The sequence below is a fragment of the Triturus cristatus genome, chromosome 9, assembly GCF_964204655.1.
Source record: "Triturus cristatus chromosome 9, aTriCri1.1, whole genome shotgun sequence".
NCBI lineage: Eukaryota > Metazoa > Chordata > Amphibia > Caudata > Salamandridae > Triturus > Triturus cristatus.
Window position 1 is genome coordinate 877635222 of NC_140592.1, and position 21985 is coordinate 877657206.

The 21985-nt window shown below is 43.7% G+C and overlaps 1 protein-coding gene across 2 annotated transcripts in view; it reads right to left on the reverse strand.

The window, feature by feature from the left end:
* The window catches only part of WDR25 (WD repeat domain 25), a 685641-nt gene that overhangs the window by 659438 nt on the left and 4218 nt on the right, over positions 1–21985 (reverse strand). For both annotated transcript variants that reach the window (XM_085626356.1, XM_085626357.1), the window contains exon 2: positions 4408–5198. In XM_085626356.1, coding sequence (XP_085482482.1) covers positions 4408–5130 — 723 coding nt within the window. In that variant the 5' untranslated portion in view covers positions 5131–5198. The remainder of the gene's footprint in view (positions 1–4407; positions 5199–21985) is intronic.

Here is a 21985-nt window from a genome sequence, read left to right on the forward strand (position 1 = left end):
TGAAGAAGATCTCCAAGGGCTTGAAGTACAACTTGCCTCATGTTCTGAAGTCTCAGGGACACAAAGACTTCATCCCAAGCTCCCCAGAACTTCCTTTCTGGGAGTTCTGACCTGCCAAGAGGTGCCTGTTCCTGTGTTGGGCCTCTTGAGGTTGTTCCTCCTGTTGGCAGCTGGAAAAACAGAAGCAACTAAAGAAGCATGACGCATCCCCACCTGTTTCCGCCGTGTGGGAAGAATTTCCACGCACTGCCGACGCGTCGCTGAAGAAACTGATGCAGCACCTGCCCGCGGCTGGGGAAACTGCTGCACGCCGTGTCTTGTGCACCTCTCTCCGAAGTCCGAGATTGCCGCACCGACTCCGACACAGGCCCTGCTGTGCGACTGCAAGAACTGAAGCATCTTGGGACCGCAGTTGGAGAGATCAACACAGCATCATTACTGCTGCATCGAGAACCAACGCATCCCAAAATCCCCACGCATCACACCAGGGTGCCAAGTCTAGCACAACGCAAAGGCCGCAGTAAGAAACTGACGCATCACCTCCTCTTCAGTAAGGAACCAACAGATCACCTCCCCTCCGTGGCAGTAACAAACCGACGCATCACCTCAGTTGGAGCAAGGAACTGATGCATCACCTTCCCTGTGCGTAAGGAGCCAACTCATCACCTTCCCTGCGGCCGTTTTTGTTCATGATTTTGACGCATCCAAGGTACTTTGTGTTGAAAGTGTTGCATCTATAGATTGCTATGGACAAAACAGTTTTCGCCTTTTAAATCATACCTTGATAACTGTATGTTGGATTTTTGTCATTTTAGTATTGTTTGGTTTGGATAAAGATTACTTATTTTTCTAAACTGGTGTGGTGTCCATGTGTAGTGTTTTCACTGTATTGCTGTAAGTGTGCACAAATGCTTTACACACTGCCTCTGAGATAAGCCTGTCTGCTCGTGCCAAGCTTCCAAGGGGGTGAGAAGGGGTTATTTTAGAAGTGTATCCCCCTAACCCTGAATAGGAAGGAGGGTCCCTACTTGGACAGAAGAGCAAACCATTGTCAACTAGAGACCCCCCATTTCTGACAGGATCCATCGAGGACCTCTGGCCCTGGGGACCACCACCTCTCCGGAGCTCAAATAAACATTAAAGGTGGGCCGAGCGGCTCCACTTCAGGAGCCATAGATGGCCTTGGAGACCACTACCCTACAGGGGCTGGCTCCTGCTACCTCCCAAGATGCCCACCCATGGGAGGTAGCTGTTTGCTATTACAAGCAAATACAAACATAACTCCGCTTTCTGCAAGCTGGAGCTGTCAAACAGACCCTCAGTTGCGCGAGTCTATGGTTGGGGGGACAAGAATGGTGTGATCCTGCACAGGTTGGCCACATATCCCAGGGCGAATCGTATCATTCCAGAGGTAGTGGACGAGACGGGAGCGGTGCAGTGTGCTCCCGCGGTGATGGTGAACACGTTTGCGGCATATTATCGGAGGCTGTATACAGCGCACACCCCTGAGCTGACCGTTGCAGCCCTCCTTGACCGGGAGGGGGTGCGTCTCCCTATGCTGGACCCAGCGGCTCGGAAGGACCTGGAACGTCCCATCTCCCTGAAAGAAATTGAGGAGGCGATCACCCTGGTTTCTCCGGGTAAAACCCCGGGTTCCGGATGGCCTCCCACAGGAATATTATGCAGCCTATTGGGGCACCTTGGCACCCCACCTAGCCAGCTTGTTTAAAGAAACCGTGGAAAGAGGTGCCTTTCCACCGGAAATGGATATTGCCACCACTGTAGGCCAGTACTGGCACCCCTACATCTCTCGAGAGAATGCTTCGATTGGCAGTCTGCCATACCATTACAGAGGCAGTCTTTTAAATATCTGGGGATCTGGGTTGCCCTTCTTCCCGAGCTGGGCTCAATGTGGCCCCGTTGGTCAAGAAGGCCAAGGTGGACCTTCTCAAATGGAAGACGTTGCCTCTGAACCCCCTGGGGAGGGTGGCCCTGTTTAAAATGATGATCCTCACCAGGTTCCTTTACGTCCTACAGAACACCCCCTTTTGTTTTTCCAGGGCATGGTTCAGGGACCTGGACAGTCTAATCACCAAGTTTCTCTGGAGCGGAGGGCGAGCCCGTGTGGCTCTGTCGACTTGTCAGATTCCATCTTACGATGGAGGCATGGGGATGACGCACCTGTATCTGTATTTCCTGGCAGTGCGACTATTGGTCATCCACGACTGGTTCAATGGGGGCTGGTCGGACCCAGCATACAGGGTGGAATTGAGCGAACTGGGGTTTGTGGACATCCAGGCCATGATGTATAGGGGGCCCATTCCGACCCGACTGCCAGACGTGACGCGCTCTGTGTTTTTGGCCTGGCGGGCAGCGCTCCATCATACCGGATGGACGGGGAAGCTAACCCAATATACCCCCCTCTGGCACGGGGTGTGGCTCCGGGAGGTTAGTGGACTGCGGGGGTTCAGAACCTGGGGCCTTATTGGTATTGTCCAGCTCGGGGACGTCTGGGTAAGGGGCAATATGATGTCCTTCCAGGAGCTCCGACATCGCTACTCCCTACATTCATTTCAGTTTTATAAATATCTGCAACTGAGACATGCCCTCCACATGCATATTGCGGACGATACGAGGCTGCCTGAATACAGCCCCATAGAGGCCCAAACGATGTTGGGAGACTTGGGTAAGGGGGGCTGTCCCGCATTTATCGTACCCTCATCAACAACACTCCCACATCCCTAGACAAGTTGAGGGACTAATGGGTGGAATGGGTGGGCTCCCTTGACGAGGTGGACTGGCGCGATGCCCTTATGGCCCCAGAATAATCACCGTCTCCGCCAGACTCAAGTTGGTTCAGCTCTACTATTTACACGCTGCGTACCTCACTCCCCTGCGGTTGTATAGAGCGGGCTTGCGTCCGGATGCGGCATGTGCGAGATGTAACCACGCCCCAGCTGACTTCCTCCATATGGTCTGGTTGTGTCCCCGCTTGGGCCAGTTCTGGGGATCCATTGAAGTGGAGCTGGCGGAGGTATTGGGATGGGAGGTTCCTCACGATCCACGTCACTCCTTGCTGGGGATTACTGATGGGCTGGATGGGTCCAGGAATGATAAGTTGTTTTTTAATACAGATGTGATGGTGGCCAAGCGGGACATTGCGGCGGCCTGGATAAGCCCTGACCCACCCACCCACCCTGGAAAGGTGGCGAAGAGGGGTGGACTGGTGCGCGACCCAAGAGAAAGCCCTTTATAAAGCTAACGGGTGCGTTAAGAAATACCGCAGAGTGTGGGGAAAGTGGTTGGGGAATGTGGAGGGTCCTGCTTAACCTGGTTTCAACTTCTGTCTATGTACTTTTACGGGGATAGTGAGCGGGGGGTGCGATGAATGTGCGAATGAACTCAAACTTGTGATTTCCGTATATTGGCTGAATTCAATAAAATTTGCTTATCAAAAAAAAGATATATATAAATATATATATGGTGGTAGAGGTGCATGGTAAAGGATTCATTATAATGTCATACAGCAGTTTATTACTCTTTGTACAGCACTTTGCACTTCCCAATGTCCTCTTTAAAATACATATAAGACATTCACTAACTACATACATAAACACACAATTCTGTTTGAGTAATCAATAATCCTCAAGCACATTGTATTTTAAAATTGCCTACTAATGTCTACAATGAATCATACCACATGATAGCATTTTTATTTTGTTCAGTACTCTTTTTATTCTTTTCTTCACAGTAGGAACAATCTCTTTCCAAGAAAAATTCCGAAGGTATCAACTTGATTTAGTTATCAGAATTAACCCCACAAGCTGAGAAGTCTTAACCTACTAAAAAACCTTAGCATTTTGCTCTATATTGCTAATGCTGATTTAGTACAATAATGTAAGGAATCCAGTAGCAAGTGAAGGCTGTACATGCATTTTCAAAATCATCCCTAAAGCAGACAACTTTTTAAAACATTTCTGAGTTTTGGACTCAAGTGAATCATATACTCCGAGGGAGGGGGTAATTTCACACTCGGTTTACGGTTTGGAAAGGATAAGTAAACTCTGAAACAAATGAGAGGGACCACTTTTATACCAAAGGAATAGGGTTCCGTTATTAAATCAAATGTCACAGGGAATCATATATATTTCATATCTATACACAATAATACTAATATCCTGCAACAATTGTATGCACATAAGACTCAACTTAAAGTAAAGAACTATGCGGCACTAAAACCTGCTGACTAGATGCCCCCCCCATCTAACAATGTTACCAGGTCCTGTGCAAAATATAAATTTTCCATACAGATTTTGTGGCATGCTCAAACAGCATGGTCAATTGGTTACAGGAATTCTGAAAATGGATGACCACATACCAAACCTTAACAACTGTATGTCACATTACCTTGAATGTTTTATCCATGGATGCGGAGAGAAGCATATGGCTCTGATGCTGCACCGGACACCACTGCACGTTGTTCACCGGACTTTTGTGCTGGGAAAGTTGAAACACTAAATGTGTTGGAATTTCTGTTGATGTGTACGCAGTTTCTAAATAAGGCCTAATATATTCTGAAACGCGTGATGTTAGAGGGATTGAACAACCTGAATCGGTTTCAGATGCATTTGTGTCAAGGGAAAACTGTTCTTTTTCCTGCTGTCTGACTTCTAAGTCAACTTGTGACTCTTGTCTCAGCCTTTTTGGAATGTAGGGCTTAATACTCGTGGATGAAGAAACTTCTTTCTGGATGGTTCTCTTTTGAACAATGGAACCGCCAGTTCCAGAAACAGATTCTGAATTTGGTGTAAATTTGAATGTCCGATCGTAGCTTTTATACGACATGTCTGGCCGTAATGGACCAAGATTAGGTCTTGCACATGCTAAATGAGGATAAACAGCTTTTGCAGACCAGTTGTCCTGTTTTACTTTTTCAGTGATCCCTTCTTGGGCAGTGCTCAGATAATATTTGCCAGAATTCTCCACAGGCAGCTCTTTCAATGAGGGCTTTGTATCCTCTCCAGTTGAAACAGAATGCTGACTACAATCTTGCATTGAAACGCAGTGAATTTCAGAACTCCCAGTCTCTGTTTCTGAATCTGATTCATCGTATGAAACTAACAAACTCATTTGTGATCTGACCCAGATGCAAGATCTGGTAAGATGTGCTTTACAATCTTCTGCAAATAGACCAGCACCTGCAAGAATAAAGAAAAATAATCACCATGCAGAAATAATGTTCTTACGCATCTTAAAACTTTTTAGCGTACTCATGATTCAAGGATTCTTATTAGAGATTTAGATCTGACAATGAGATCTACAGTATATAAAATACATAAATCAATTCAGCTGTAAAAAGAAGTTAAAATTTGTAAAAATATTATAGCACATTAATTTATTGACAGTTCAATTTATCATCTCCATAGCAGCTTTAGCGGTTGTAATTCCATAATTAAAAAAAAAAAAATGGTTTTAAAAATCCCTTTTGGTCGACCCTTAAAACAGGAAGGACAAATATAACATGTTTCTGAACCCCATTATACCATAAAGTTCAAATTCTTTCCTCCCAAACTACATTCTGCCATGCATCAGTCACAGTTTTTAACGGTAAACATTTCAACGTGCAAAGCATTATACACCTTTGCACCCAGTTTTCCAGGTTGGTTCAAAAACACTTGAATAACTGCTGCCTGCCATGACTGAGTGACACACTGGAAGCAAAGTTTTGGCTACATGTAATCATATCATTCTCCAACAGTAATTTTGCCATGGCAAGCTTTAAAAACCTTTTAAGGGGGACGTAGATAAATTTCTGAATGTCTGATCTAGTCAATGAAAAGTGCTGAAGTGCAGGTCAAACATTAGTTACAAACTGAGTGACCATTATAGTAGGAGAAAGGCATTCCATGGCCATAAGACTCCTTAAGGACTTTTCCTTTGGATGCAGAATACAGTGACACCATCATAGAATGGTGGCTAGTCCTCTTATGTAAGTACTCACAATCCTGAATCTAAACTTAACACTTCTATCAAGACCATAGCATTTAAAGTGGAAATAGTGCGTACAATCTTCCCCTCCACCTCATGCATAGAGTGCCATTGCTTAATATTTGTTGTCTCTATAGCATATAAAAGGGTTGCTGGAATATTCATTTTGTATACTGCTAGGAGATGATTAAAGTGTTGATGACCTGTTGCTCCATAAACTGACTTTAGTGTGTTTCCATGAGCATATGCCTTATTTGATATGTGTGCTATATGTTCAATATCTGCCACATTTGCGGACATAAATCTTCCAAGATAAGGGTAAGACTTTACTACTTCTATGGTAGAATTGTTATAAAACCACTTATACTCTGTAATAGTCCGACACCTTTTTGAGCAAAACCTCATGATATTGCTTTTGTTTATATTAACCTTCAGGAACTGAGCGTGTGAGTAAGACAACAGGATATTGAGACATTTCGGGAGAACTTTAGAAGTCAGATCTAGCAGGATGATATAGTCTGCATAAAGGAGAGTCCCTAAAAGATAAGAGCCTGATTTTGGGGCATCACCAGCAACCTTGCTCTGTTAATTGGGCAGGTCCGCCACATAAAGAGAACAAGCATTTGTAATGCAATAGGTCTCGCATTTTGAGAGTTCTAGCTATGGCGTAGTAAATAAAAATGTGTTTTACCTTGCATTTTTTCCCAGAATTGGCAATGCCAGTAGGTTTGGCTTCATGTAACAAACATTTGTGCATACAACACATGCAAACAGCATTTTTGGAATGCTTCTGTTGCTTGTTCGCAGGATTACGTGTGAACAAAACTCAAGTGTGCACGTACATCAAAGGAAGCAGCGTCAAGGCCTTCTAATTAAAACACAAGCTTAAACCGCACCCAAAATAATTATATACCTAACCCTGGCCATGTTCTCAAATTCAACACACCCCAGTACAGTCTTCTATTCCTTCACTTCATCACTTACAATATTTACATTACTCCCTGCTTCCTATTTTTACTCCATCTAACTCCAAACTGAAGTACAGAACCCTACTGCGCAACCAACTATCCTGCAACAGAGAACCTCTTTCAACGCAAAGCTTGCAAAAAGCCTGAGAGTCATGTAATCTCCGTCAGCATCGACTTCCTGCTGGCCACAGAACACTAATTGGCAAAACAAAACCCCGAAGCGGAGCGCACTAATCGGGTGCCTCTGAAGGCTTCCGCTGAAGAAGAAAAGGTTTGAAGAGCAAAATCACAGACGCCCGTTCTGTGAACCCTTAAAGAGAAACGAGGAGCTTTTGGAGCCGGGGTTTCACGATCCATTTCTCCCAGCTTGTTAGTCTCATTATACTGTTCCAAATGTGCAAAAGGGAATAACCTGCGAGATGTTTACCAATAATTAGCGCATTGTAATTGAAAAAAAATAGTTTGGAACAAAAATGTAACACACACCTCCAAAACAAACTCTGAAAATGCCTCTTGTTTAATGTCTACATTATAAAATATACTTTCAGGGTGAAAGTCAACAGATCAATGTAGTTTCCTTATATTACTGTACAAGACAGACTTTATTAAAGACGCTTAAACAAAAATTATGCGACTTGACCTTGCAAATGAAACCGTGAAACAACAAAACACTAAGCAAGACTTTACAATTTGGAATAAACAAAAAAAAACGCACTTAACTGAGAGGAAAGTTCAATGTTTGTTAACAAAAGCATAAAAAAATAAAACATTTCTTCAAACGACAGGGGAAAAGATGTACTCAACATGTACTCAATATGGTAAGGTATAGTTGTATATAAGATTTGCAAAAAGAATAAACAACGTAGATCTGGGTTATAGAAAGGAAAACTACAGATTGGGGAAAATATTCAAACACATAGTTTCAATAACTTACCCTTCGATTCACGGGTACGGAATCCTTTGAATTCTAAAAAGCTGACCTCGCCCTAAAACCAAGCGGCTGCCTGGACGAAGGCTTTCCTCAGCTATGGAATGCCCGAGCCCTTCAAGGAATTACACGCAAGGAAGGATTTGCACAAATTTGACTACGACTCTTTCAGAATTTCCGTAAAAACATTAAGGCAAAAAAGTCCCGTCTACTTCCGAAAGTGCATTATGAACGATGAGTAAATCCTGCTGGATACAGTTCTGTGTCTCCCTCGAGCTCAGTTCCTGGAGTGATGATGTTCCGAACTTAAAACACACACGCTCTTTCCCCAGGACATCCTGAGTGCACACAATGGCAACGCGCAACAATCCGCGCGCCCCATCTCCAACACACGGAAATGGAATGTTCTATCTATACGTGCACAAGCGCCAGGTGGGAGCAGAGAGGAGACACCATGCGCGTGCACATCGCCTGTCCGTGCGCGCACATGGTTTGTCTCCCTTCGCGCACCAAACCGGCAACAATAGTCTCTCCAAAGCGAAGCAGCGCATGCGCTGCATTTGCTAGGCGAGACCTAAAAAAGCTGGGCGCCAATAGGCAAGCATGCTTCAAACCATTACTGGTCGGGATTTTCGGAGTCATAGCCCGCCTGCATTCGAACATAACACGATACCAGGTAGCTGTATGGGGAGTAATAATGAGTTTTAGGACACCTCCTGGTATTCCCAAGGCACTCAGCTTTTCCCAAAGGGTCGGCCTGTCCACACAGTCAAAAGCATAGACAGGCATCCCACTTTGTTTCACATATTTTTCCAATGTTGAGTGACCAGCTCTAAACCCTGCCTGCTTCAAAGAGATAATATTATTTTCCTCCACCCATTCTAATAAATTAAAGATAACACATTTGGAGAAAATCTTTCATGTGGAATCCAACAGGGTGATCTGCCTATATTCGTACAGTAAATTGGAAGGGCTTATTTAATGTAACAGCAAGATAATACTGCCCCTCCATGACCTACGGGCCACCTCAGTAAAGCAACGATAGAGAAAGAGCGCCACTAAATAAGTGTCCCTTAAGTCCAGATCTAGTTTTATAATTGAAATAGGTTGTTGGTCTGGGCCTCACGCCCCGGTATTCCTAGCAGCTTTAAGATAGTGCAACACTTCCTGTCTAGTGCAGGGGAGAGGGGTGAAACTACCAGCTGATCCCTCATTCAGGGAATCTATGACACTGTTACTAGGAGTCTGTGGGTTCAAGGCATAGAGAGAAATAATATACTCTTGCCATTCCCTGCTAGTGATATTATTTAACTTAGAGTTGGAGAGAGAGGGATGCTATTTTCACCTAAAAAATTTCAAAAATGCTGACACAATTCGTATAACGGAAGGGAAATCCTTAAGCCAAGTCTCCTGAAATAATAAAATATCATACTTTGCTAAACTATTACATGGATAACAAGCATGTAATCGGTTAAAATAGCACACATTGCAATACAGGAGTATTATGTCACTAAGGATCACTTCCTATGATTCCCCAAAGCCCCGACAGGACGTCTTACTAGCCTCCATTTAGTTCATAATGTTTTTGACTCTCAAAAGTGCTCATGACCAAGTTAGAGTGTCTAGCATTCAAAGTGGGCACTGGATTCACAATAGTTATCAGAATATCTGACTGGTATATTGCCCACCATAATATATGCTCCTAGGGCTTCTTCTGATGATCTTTTACAAAAAGCTTCCTAAAGTATTCGTTCCTAAAATGTATTTGCCAGGGAACGAGCCCCTAACTGCTCGTCAAGAAGTTAGGAGGCACTAAAGAAGGGGGTAAGATCCCTACATCGAAGACCAATAATAACCCCTCTAGAAGTAGCTTTACTTTCGCTTCCAATATCACAGATTCACCAAGAGAAGAGTAATATTTCACCTTTGCAACTTCCAGCTCATTCTTTTGTCTTACACGTCCTACCAAATCTACACCAGATTAAGAAATAAAAGACAAGAAGGATATATACCTAAATATTTTTTTTTAATTTGGATCAGTTTATACGCTGGAATTTACGGTCTTTCTTCCCAGCTGCATTCACGTTTACAATGAGCATTAGTGCTGCATAAGCAACATCAGTGCTTACAGACTGGGAATTTGCAATATTTCTCTCTCTTATTTAATTCCTTACAATATTATAAACAGGAACAGCCTCTCTACTACTTTTAAATGAGTTAGGATCCCCATACCACTAAATGAGTCCTCTCTATCAGTTGGAAAATGCAATAGGTCTGTAAATTCATTCTCTGCTTGTGCGAGGGAAAAAAGAGCTAAGTTAGTTATTAAGTGCCAGCATGCTTTCCTTTCACATATCCTCTGCCCTCCACAGTGCATTTTAGTCAGAGCAATCCTTTTGTTCTTTTAGTACAGCTTAAAAATAACCCTTGACCAGGCCAATATATTGTCCACATTGAAAAACTAACATAGGGCACTGTGATACATAAGTAGAAGAAGCAGTCTCACAAGCCGAACATTTCCCTTCTCTAGGTTCCTTAAGATGGTAACTTGCCCTTGAGTCTAGATGTGGCTGCTTAAAGATTTCCTTTTTTTTCAAGTGCTTTGTCTGCGTGTGCTGACTTTTATTTCTATTTACAATAGCTTCAAGTGAATCCTGCAATGTAGCTTGCAGTAGTATCGATGGCCAAACTTAGATGTCACAGAAGAAGGAAACACCTGAAAACTCAATTTCAGTAAATATAATATAAACATGCAGCCTCCTGTGGCTGAAGCATTGCTGATGCTCTGCCTCAATTATCAGTTTGAAGTAGGGTGTCAGGCGTTAACAGGGAGAGCCTGTTGATTTCCACCAAATACTGCTGTACAATCTGGGATGCCTTCTGGCAGACAGGTGGTCAAAGCTGTGCTCTGTCAGACCTAGAGAACACCCCTGCCCATGCATACATGCAAAAAACAGTGCCAGCACAAGGCTGTAAGATTTCTTCAACAAGCATTGGCAAAGCCAGAAGGTCTTGCCAACGCAAGAGCTATTAGCTTTGCCAATGTATTTTAGCCATGTTGTACACCAGTTTGGCTGCTGTTCTGCATGGTTAAATGTTTGTGGAGTAGAGGAGAGTGGTGTGGTGTAGCATAGAGTGCAGTGGTGTAGAGAGTTGTGGGGTGGTGTAGAGTGGAGTGAAGTCTTGTGGAGTGTCGTGCCATACAGTGGAGTGGCGCAGAGTGGCATAGAGTGTCATGGAGGGAGTAGAGTGGAGTGGAAGGGCTCAGAGTGAAGGGGAGTAGAGCAGAGTATTGTACAGTGGAGTGGTGTAGACTGGAATGGAGTCATAGAGCACACGAGAGTGTCGTACAGTGGAGCAGCATAGAGTGTTGTGCTTTGGAGTGGTGTAGAAGCGCCTACAGCATCATAGAAGGGAGTAGAGTGTCGTAGAGTGGAGTGAGTACAGTGAGTGTGGGATGCATACAGTGTCCAAGGATGAGAAAGTGAAGAATTTTGTCTAAGCTCTCATCAGAGCCTGGTCAGCTCTGTTGAGTGACCTCGACGCAGAAAGTGTAGCCAGCACCTACATTGCAGTTGAAGGGAGGGGGAGCTTCTAGAAATCTCTCTCTGTGTTAGTAAAGTGTATAAAGAAGGAGACCTATTGGCGCTTTGACAGGAACTCTCTTGGGAGTGGAACCACATCCCAGGGTTTTTTTGCCCAGTTGAGACCTCCTGCCTAAGACTGTCAACAGGTTCCCCAGTCGTGCTGGCAAGATGATGCTAAACAGACAACCGGTGAAGTATTTCAAGTTCTAATTATTTATGCTTGTGTACATACAGTAACTATTCCATACATTTACTCTTGTGTATTATTGCCTTTTGATATATGGGAATTTGAATGTTGAGCTTTGTCCACATTGTATTTTGGTATAAAGTGAGTAGAACCCTTTTTTGAAGAGTGTTAACGTTGTGTCCTGGCATTTTGAAGTCTTGCCCAGATGCTCTGGAGAGAAAAGCAAGACACATACTACACTGAAACAATTTCACAGAAATATAAGCGAGCATAAAGCAAGTGAGTGAATATATTTGTACAACATCCATCGAGAACAAGCCATCTTTAGACGCTGTCCAGTTGTCTCCAGCTGAAAAACGTTCTATGACTAAGAAGGATATACTCTGTGAAGTAAATCAGTGATTGAGCTCTAGAAAGGAAGGGACTTGGGGGAAAAGCTTTATTTGCCTTCATCTGCAATTCACATGCTGTATACATTAATTCAGTTTAAAAACAAAATTTCTACTTGACTCAAACTGCAAGGGCAACCATTGTCTCACGCTTCAGAGCCTGTTTGGGGTGGTCCTACTTTCAAACATCTTTTCCAGGCTTATCTCCAGACCCAGCCTTTGTTTAGTGATGTCCCTCACAGCAGAGCAGTCTCTAGCCTCAAGCACCCACAACAGAAGCACTAAGGGGACATGTGAGTGCTCGGCAACAAATTGTGATCAAGGTAGACAAAAGGCTTGGTTTCACCTAAAGGGCGCCCTTTGACCTGCAGCTCCACTCTCTTCACCAATAGCATCTACAAAATGGTAATGCTTCAGAAAGTCTAATCAGCAGCCATTTGCTAACAAAGTCTTCTATGAATTTGTAAAAGGAACTCTTTCGCCATCCCAACACTCGCACCAGTGGCTGCATCTCTTGCCTCCAGCCACAGGAATGGAGGAAATACACTTCCACTGTCTGGGAAGCTATTCTCACCTTCTATCTTGAGTCAATGCAAACTAGAGGCATTAAAATGCATCCCCCACCGCTTGAAATTCGTACTGTAAAGCCAACCCTAATGCTGAACACCAAAAGACACCCACCCCAGCATTTGTAGAATCTCCTATTCAATGTGCACATTATTTTCCATGTGTTTTTTAACTCTGCTATGATCTTGAAGTTACTGCTTCCTCCGAGAGCAGCCTAAAGCTCTTAATATTTCTTGGCATATGGGTCTAGCCCTTTGTTTTCACTTTCAACACTTGGGCTGATCAACTGACCTGGCTGGATAGGTGGTCTAACAGTAGCCTAACAGTCGACAGAAAGTTTACCTGATTCTGTTAAAAATACTTAAAATAGCACAATCTTCACAAGTAAATAATGTTCTTTCTTTCTACCTTTTTGCTTTCTCAAACTGCATGCTATCCTAAAAAATATTTTCTACATTCCTTAAATCCTGCATGAAAAACCGACCTTTAATTAAAACATCTGATTGTTGCCTCTCATTGTTTTCCTACTCTATTTCAATTATTCCTCTCCTTCCCTTCCATCCTGTGCATGCCTCCTCTCTCTGAGTACACCCTACACTGTGACATGCAGGTTTGTCTTATTCTCTATTATTGTACTTCTGCAAAATGCTCACAACTCATTTACAAGATCATAATCTCTCCTCCTCCCTCTGACACCCATACCTATGCAACCTAGCTATAACTAATCTCCTGTAACTCATTATTAATCCCACCAACCATGTGCATGAGCTGACATACCACCCACTTTTGATCAAAACTAACCCATTTTAACTTATTCCACCATAAATAAACTGGAATTACTTCATGTAAAGGTTTGCTTGAGTGCACAAGACTAATCCTAATAACAAGCAACAACCAGTAACACTGGACTAAACACTAACCTTGGGTTTCGGAGCAGTGTGCTGCCCAACCTAAACACTTCAGTGCCTTGTCAGGGGTAGTAAGTGCTAAATAAATGCAATTAAAATTACAATGTTGTGAATCATTAGGGAAGCCTGGTTAAATAAACCACCTTGCTACCAAAGTCAACAAAGACAGCTGAGGTAATCCCCTAAAGAAATGTTAAAGTTAACTAGGCACTTTGTGAAATGTGAGAGGGCTGAACTCGTACATAAAGCCCTACAGGGTACAAACGTATCTATGCCGGCAGGGTACACAAGTGGCCATGTTACAGGAGACTCACCTATTGGACACGGAAATACAGAAACTTCATAGGAAATGGAGGGGACAACTGTTCGCATCTACTTTCTCTTCCTATAAGAGGGGGGTAGCTATTTGGATGGCACCACAGGTACCGTTTAAGCTTCGTAGTTATGAAGTGGATGTAATGGAAAGATATGTAATGGTGCATGGGGATATGGACGGGTGGAGATGTGCTTGGGGAATGTTTATGCTCCAAATCTAGATGACGCAGACTTCTTTGGTGAGCTGGAGGATTGGTTACTGCCATTCATGGGGATCCCCATGATCTGGGTGGGTGACTTTAATTGCGTGCTAGACGGGACGCTAAACAGAAAGCCCCCCAGAAATCATACTAAGCCAAACATGACAGAAGCCCTGAAAAGAATGATGGACAGGCTTCGGTGTGTGGACATATGGCATGCGACACACCCTGCAGAGTGACAATATACATGTTATACTCCAGCCCGTGAGGTATATAGTAGACTTGATCGGTTTCTAATATCACAGGAGCTATGCGATACTGTGGGTGGGGTCACGAAGTTGGGCCGTTTTCTATCGCATCATGCCCTCATACTGCCGGAATGGGGGCCTGTAAGAGGCAGGCCGAGAGTCCCAGTGTGGAGGCTGCAGGGCAAGGTGTTAAAAGACCAGGTATTCAGAGATTAACTTGGGAAATCTGTAACAGATTACTTCAGTGAGAACTGGTCTACCACCAGTTCTAGGAGTAATGAGTGGGACACGTTTAAAGTGGTCACTAGAGGGTACTGCCTGTCCAGAGTGGGAGGCACAAGAAAATGATTAGAGATGGATCTAAGTGGGGAGGAAGACACACTGGCCAGATTACAACGTGAGGGGTGCACGGTGGAGCAGCCTTCAGATGCCCTCCTGCAAGCGCAGCGAGCATTGGGGGAAATTTGGGATAGATTAGTTTGTTTGACCCGCAGGGAATATATGCAGCTACTGCATAAAGAAGGGGATAGGTCGGGTAGATTGCTTGGGTGGTATTAAAGAGCGAACGCCCACCCCCACTGATTCTTACATTACGCCGCCCCGGGGGAGGCTCAGTGAACACACAGATTGGTGTAAATAAAGTTTTTTCTAGCCATCTGATGGACACATACCGTGGGAGTACAGGCGCGAATGCTGCGGACAGGTGTGACTTCCTTTGGGGGGTTCCACTTCCGCGACTCTCTGATGACCAATAGGAGGAGTTGGAGGCAGAGCTGGAGGACCTTCGGGTAGCCTTAAGTGGAATGGCCAGATGTAAAGCGCCTGGCCCCGATGGTCTTCCAGTTGAATTTTATCAGGCGTATGCCGATGTGATTCTTCCACGCCTATTGGAGACATTACTGGAGGCTAAACAGGCCGGAGTCCTACCCGTTCTATGCGTGAGGCAAAAATTGTTATGCTCCTCAAACCTCAGAGGGACCCCGAGGATCGCTCTGCATATAACCCTTTGTCTATATTGGGGGTGGACGCTAAGCGATTGTCCATGGTTCTGACTCTTGGATTGCAAAGGGTGGTGAACTCCTTGGTGCATGAGGACCAATGTGGATTCATGGCTGGGAGGGGGACACATATGAACTTGCGTGGACTCTCACATGTTCTCCATTCGGTAGCGGATACTGATATCAGGGCGGCAGTAGTCGCACTAGATATTAAAAAAGCTTTTGATACCCTTAGGTGGGATTACCTCTGGGAGGTACTGCGGAGAATGGGGTTTGGAACTGGGTACATAGTGTGGGTCAAGCTGCTGTACCACAGGCCAATGGCTAGAGTGCGGACTGGGAGACAATGTGTCGGAAACTATTGAAATTGGCAGGGGCAAATGGCAGGAGTGCCCATTGTCCCCGTTGCTATTCACTCTGGCTATGGAGCTCTTGGCGATATGATTGCGTAGGGATATGGAGCAATGGGGTATAGAGGTGGATGGTCGTACTCACGTGGTCTCTTTGTATGCTGACGATGCTCTCCTCTATTTGCTAGAGCCAGAGGAGGCTTTCCATTGTTGGTCATGGGGAGGGTAGCTGTATCTAAAATGGTGCTGTTGCCTCTACGTTTTCAAGAACTCCTTTTGCAATTTTCGAAAGTCAGCATTCGACACACTAAACAGTCTCCTGACTTCCCTGGTCTGGGATGGAAAACGGAGAAAAGCCAGACTGGATGTATTAAAACTGGACTGCCAGACCTATGGCTATACTATATGACTGGTCTATTGCAATACGCCGGTCAGTGGTGCATGGGGGAGCGTACCGTTGAGACAGACATACTGGGAAGTTGGAATGAGGGGAAACAATAGCAACAGCTTCTAATGATGGGTTCTAGATTCCCTAAAATGTGCCTGCATATAACCCGTAAGGGTTACGGAAGTCTGGGAGCAAGCCGTGACTTTGGTTGTTAGAAAGGCCCCATATGCTAGCGCATTACCTTTGCGCTGGTTAAAGGGTTTTCAGAATATCCGGAGAGTTAAGGATCTCTCGAAGTGGTACGAAGGGGAATGTGAGACAGCAGGGGATTTATACCAAAATGGTACATTTATGACTTCTCAGGAAGCACAGGACTGGTTCCAGGTGTCTCCGGGGCAATTCCTGCAGTACGCCAAAATATCACGTAATGTGTGCCAGATGTGGACAACGTTTCCCGATGAACCAAGTGAGTCCAGCACGCTGGTTATATTGTTGGACCCGGGTTCTAGTCGGGGGCTCATCTCCCGAATCTACACAACACTAAAGGCGGACAAGGGGTCAAACTTAGACAAGGTCAGGGCAAGGTGGAACGAGGATCTGCCAGTTAAGTTGATGGATGGTGAGTGGAGGAGAGCACTGGCACAAGTGGCAGAAGCCACTAGCAACCTGCGGTTCAAATTAATTCAGTTCTAATATCTACACCGCACATACCTTACCCCCCAACGGCGAGCACGTTTCACACCTGGGTTGTCTTCCGCATGTCCGCGATGTGGCACAGATCCCGCTGCGTTTCTACATATGGTCTGGAATTGTCCACGGCTGCAGTTGTTCTGGCACCGGGTGGTGTTATCTCTTGCCACGGCTACAGCGGTGCGTATTGCTACATCTATAAAGCACTGTATTCTGGGAGTGCTTCCGACGCCCAAGAAAGGGACTAGGATGCGCTATAAGATTGCGCTCCTAGTACTGGTGCTAGCGAAACGAAGGATAGCAAGCCACTGGATACATCCCGGTCCACCTGTGTGGAAGAAACGGAGAGATGACTTGCGGGAGTGGGGATTAGCTGAGGAATGTCGCCTTTAAGCAGTACGGACAGATGAGAATGCGGAAGGCGATCTCCTTGAATGTGGGCAAATGTTGACTGAAGTGTCCACAACAGAATATGAGGGGGAGACCGTGAGTACGCATAGCTCGCCAAGCACTGGATCCGCTTTAACAGCTCCCGAAATAGCACTACCACAAACATCATCGCACACCACGAATCCATGACTTTTGAATAAGACATGAGTGTACTGCTCGCTTTTTACCTAAGTCGGAGGTATTGTGCCACCTGTCTGTCGCTGCCACAGGGGAGGAGGGAGGGATGGGGGTAGGGATTGGATTCAAGAATAGAATCTATATTCCCTGTTGTGCATATTGTTATTATTATATTATTTGGGATGTTGGTTTAATTGTATGGAGATGAGCAGAACAAAGAATAACAAATGTACTACTGATATAAGCGAGAGTAACCCGTCCTTCCGGGTAATGAACCTGTATATACTCACGGGATATATTGTTAACAATATTGGAGATATTTTTATTGTAATTCCTAGAAATTTACATATGCGCCCTCATCCTGGATGTAATGGAAGCAGTGTTTAATAAACAGAAGTTTTTTTTCAAAAGTTAACTACGCACTTATGAAGGAAATTCTGCTGCTTCCCTGGAGCCTAGTGGGCTACCTTCATCCCTGGGAAATGTGGTAATGCTGATGAATCCTTTTAACAATACATATTCTCGTTGAGCTACACACAAACACTACATTTCATTCCTGGAATTAATGCATAAATGCCTTTGCACAATCCTTGGCAGACACAAAGTAAAAGACATTTCGCAGTCGGTGCCAGAGACAAAAAGACTGTATTTGTTATGACCCATAACTAGGATTACAGAAATTGCTTGTGGTCTATTCAAAACCTTAGATGTGCTAATCCTTTGGAGTGATGGAGGATTTAGAAAATAAAAAAATATAAACTTCTAGATCCACAGTATTGCTGTAGTGGGCAGTATCACTGATGTCTTAATGGTTTTTAGATGAAACCTGGTGTCATTCATTCTTGTTTGGATCTTTCCGAGCCAGTCTACATCAATTTCTTTGAGGAACCAGTCCACTTCAGTGAAAAGCTGGTATCATCTGGATAGCAATGGCACACAAACCAGGCCTAAAAAGATCTACTCACTCACTGGCTATAGCAAGTCAGATTTTATCAAGTTGAGCTATTTTTAGGACCTACTTGCCCTTTCTGGTGAGTTGACAAAGAACAGGTGTTCCTGTTCAGTCAGAAAGTGAAGGAGCAATAAAGATGCCTTTAAATCTTGTTTTTATCTTGTCACATTTTCTCTGTGTTCAGAGAGAGAGAGGTCAGGTGTTAGTTTACAATTACTTTTCCTTCTCTGACTGCAGAGTTGTAGGATTTTGTAAAGTGAACTGTCTGGCCTGCTGTACAAAGTGTGAAATCATAGGCTGAAGGGTGTCAGGTTTTTCCTAACACACATTTAAACAGCTAATAAGTCATCTGTACAAACATTTCAAAATATATTTCAGTAGCTGTGAAAGCCCATTTTTTGTACTTCTGTGTTCTGAAAAAACTATTTTAATAGGATGAAAATCAAATCAGAACATTTTACTTAGTGATGTGCAAATATTCAATTCAATATTATCTTTATTCAGAAACAAATGTATCCATAAAAGTACATTTTAAAATAGCCAACAATGTAAAACTGGCATTTCATAACAATCACGGTAAAAAAGTAATAAATATTCCAATTATCTATAATAAAACTATATAAATATTTGAATTAATATCCATAGTCGATCAAGCCCGGACAGCAATTTTCAGGAACATACCCACATAAAAAATACTTTAGTCATCAGTGAGTTGGAGCAGCTTGCTATAAGCTTCTCTAAAATCGCTAATGGCAAGTTTCTTAATTAGAGGGAGTAGAGTTCTTTTTGCATACAAAGAATAAAGCCCACAAAGAAAAGGAAATGTAAAAGAGATTGGCCTGAGCTTCCATTACAGGGGAGAGGGAAAACTCCAAATTTGCCTGGAATCCTAAAGGAAAACACATTAAATATGTTATGGTACCTGCCCTGAAACGGAACAAAATACTTCACTCCCATCGACCCATGGGTTTTGTTAAATACACCACAATCAGTCTGGTGACTCCAGTATTCATGTAGGCCGCCACACTAGGCTTTAGAGTTTCAGATGCTAATCTGTCAGCCTGTAAGGATATGTATAAAGGTGTTTGTTGCTAGTAATATATAGACCATTAGGGTTTTCAAACATCTATTCACAGCCTATCTTTTGTAAACGTGATTCCACTGTCGCCAGCTATGGAATACTCCTGCCTTTTTCACAGTCGAGACAATCTAAAATAATATGTCTGGTGAGAGGCTTTCCTCCGGGTTTCACCATATTGCTAGCCAAAGCAAGGGGAGAACATAAATATAGTCTTCAATAAAAGAGATGTTCAATTCTTTGTGGGAGATAAAATTGGAGGTAGAAATGGGGACCCCTAAGACTCTTCTACAAAATCTGTTTTCTTCTATTTTAATTGAGTTGCATTTATTAATACCCCATATTTCAGCCCCATATGTAGCTATCGGTTGGCATTGCAATTTAAAAACCTACAGGAGTGGGAAAAGAGCTTCAACCCTCCTTGGTTGTGGTAAGCAAAATAGTGAGTTAATCCCTCTTGGTCATTTATTGCTACTTGGTGCAATATGTGCTGTCCCAGAGCCATTGTCAGCAAAAGTTTATCCCAAATAGGAGAAAGTCAGAGTACAATTTAGAGTGCACTCACCCACTTTTAGTGAAATCAGATTATGTTTCTTTGGGCCACAAGTCATTATATAAGATTTATTAAAATTTGGTAAGCAAGTCGAGGGATGTCATAAAATGTTTAGAAGTCTTGTACTAACAGTCATAAGGCCCTCTGGGTGCGAGACATTAGTACAGCATTGTCGGCGTATAACAATGATGGTAGGAATGAGTCTTTAACTTTAGGGACATCAGAGGACCACATAGTACAGCATTGTCGGCGTATAACAATGATGGTAGGAATGAGTCTTTAGCTTTAGGGACATCAGGGGTCACAGATGTTAAAACAGGGTGGAGAGCATTTATATAGAAAATAAATAAAAGTGGGGCTGAAACACACCCTTATTTCGCTCCCCTAATAATTCCTATGGGTCGAGACACCTCCCCTTGAATATTTATTCTTATTCTGGCCTTCATGTCCCTGTGCAAATAAGCTAAAAAGTGCACAAGTGCTTCATTCATGCCAAGAGCCAATGGGATGGACCACAGCTTCGAACGGTTTATACTGTCGAACGCAGTGATCAAGTCCATAAATGCCAGATGTATGGGGAAGTTTTGTGATATGGTGTACTTTCCAATCAATAAATTAAGGGTGAGAAACTGCTCTACAGTACCGATCTTGGATCTAAAACCGTACAGACAGGGGTAAACAATTGACTTCTCGTTTGTCCAGTCTTTTATCTTGTTGTATAGAACGCTTCCCAAACTTTTTTGTGTTGTATCAAATAGGGAAAATGGTCTATACTAACTGGGCTGCATTCAATCACCCTTTTTAAAAATAGGGATTATTTAAAAACAGGGACTATGTGCAAATAATAAATATGTTTTCTGAAACTGAATTTTCACTGATTATTGTTAATACACTATATAATTTTATCAGTAACGCTGCAAGGTAGTGGGGAGGTTTTGGGCCATTTCTTGGAAATTTACTCTCTGTAAATGACAGTGTGCTACCACATCATACCTTAGTAATATATTTATTAAAAGTGAGTGTTTTAACATGAAATAAGAAACACTACTGCCCTGATGGCAATGCTAATAGAAAACTGAGAGGCAATTCAGGTATCATGTGCACCCTATAAGTGGGTAAGATTTGTATTACACACGGAGCAAACATTTAGTCTATATAATCAAACAAAATAGTTTTGTTTTGTTCAGCAGAAATGCTGAGCTCACATATTTTTGCAGGTGCACCCATATGTGAGAATGAAGAAAAAGGTGATTCTGTAAAAATAAAATGTTTGCCAAAGATCACACAATTTGAGACCAGTTTACGGTTCAAGTAGTTATTGAAGTTACTGGGCCTGTACCTGCAGGTCCAGTATATCCCAGTGGCGGTTGCCGCTGGGTAGTTATAGTTAGGTCAGAGTTTCCATAGGGAATACGTTTTTTTGTGTTGCTAGTAACTTTGGCACTGTTTGACGAATCTTCATGACATATTCAAAAAGTGCTTTTTTTTGCCTAGTTTGTGCGTGGAAAGTTATACATCCCCTCAGGCTGGGTATATTTAAGGGGTGGGGGGTGCACAGACTCCTTCCCCAAGCCATAATTTGGCCTGGTGACCCCAGGGCCCAATATATTTATTAAGGGAATGGTGGAATGCGACCCCCCCCCCCCCTTGAGCTTTTTTCAGCCCCGTGACCCCTTTCCCCAGGGCCCAATTACTTTATTAAGGGGAGGGGTCGGCGCACTTACTGTGTCCCATGGATCCCATCCCCAGGACAGAGTAGTTTCCCTGCCCCCAACAGTGAGGGCAGGGAAACGTGTTTGCTCTTGTCTGGCGGGAGCATTTTTAAATCTCCCGCCAAATGGGAGCAAACACTAAGTCTGCTCCCAGCCAGAGGGAGATTTTAAAATGCTCCGGTCAGCAGGGAGCATACTTGTGTTTTGTTTTCCTGCCCACACTGATGCGGGAAGGGAAAGAGAACACATATTTCTCCCGCCCAGAGGGAGCAAGCATAAGCAGATGCTTCCACCTGGCAGGTGCAATGCTTGGTCCAACACCATGTGATGAGCTTGCTGGGGCTGTCTGGGCCTTGGGGCTCCCCCTGTGGCCACCAGCATTGTGCTTAGTTGGTGAGACCAGGGCACCCAC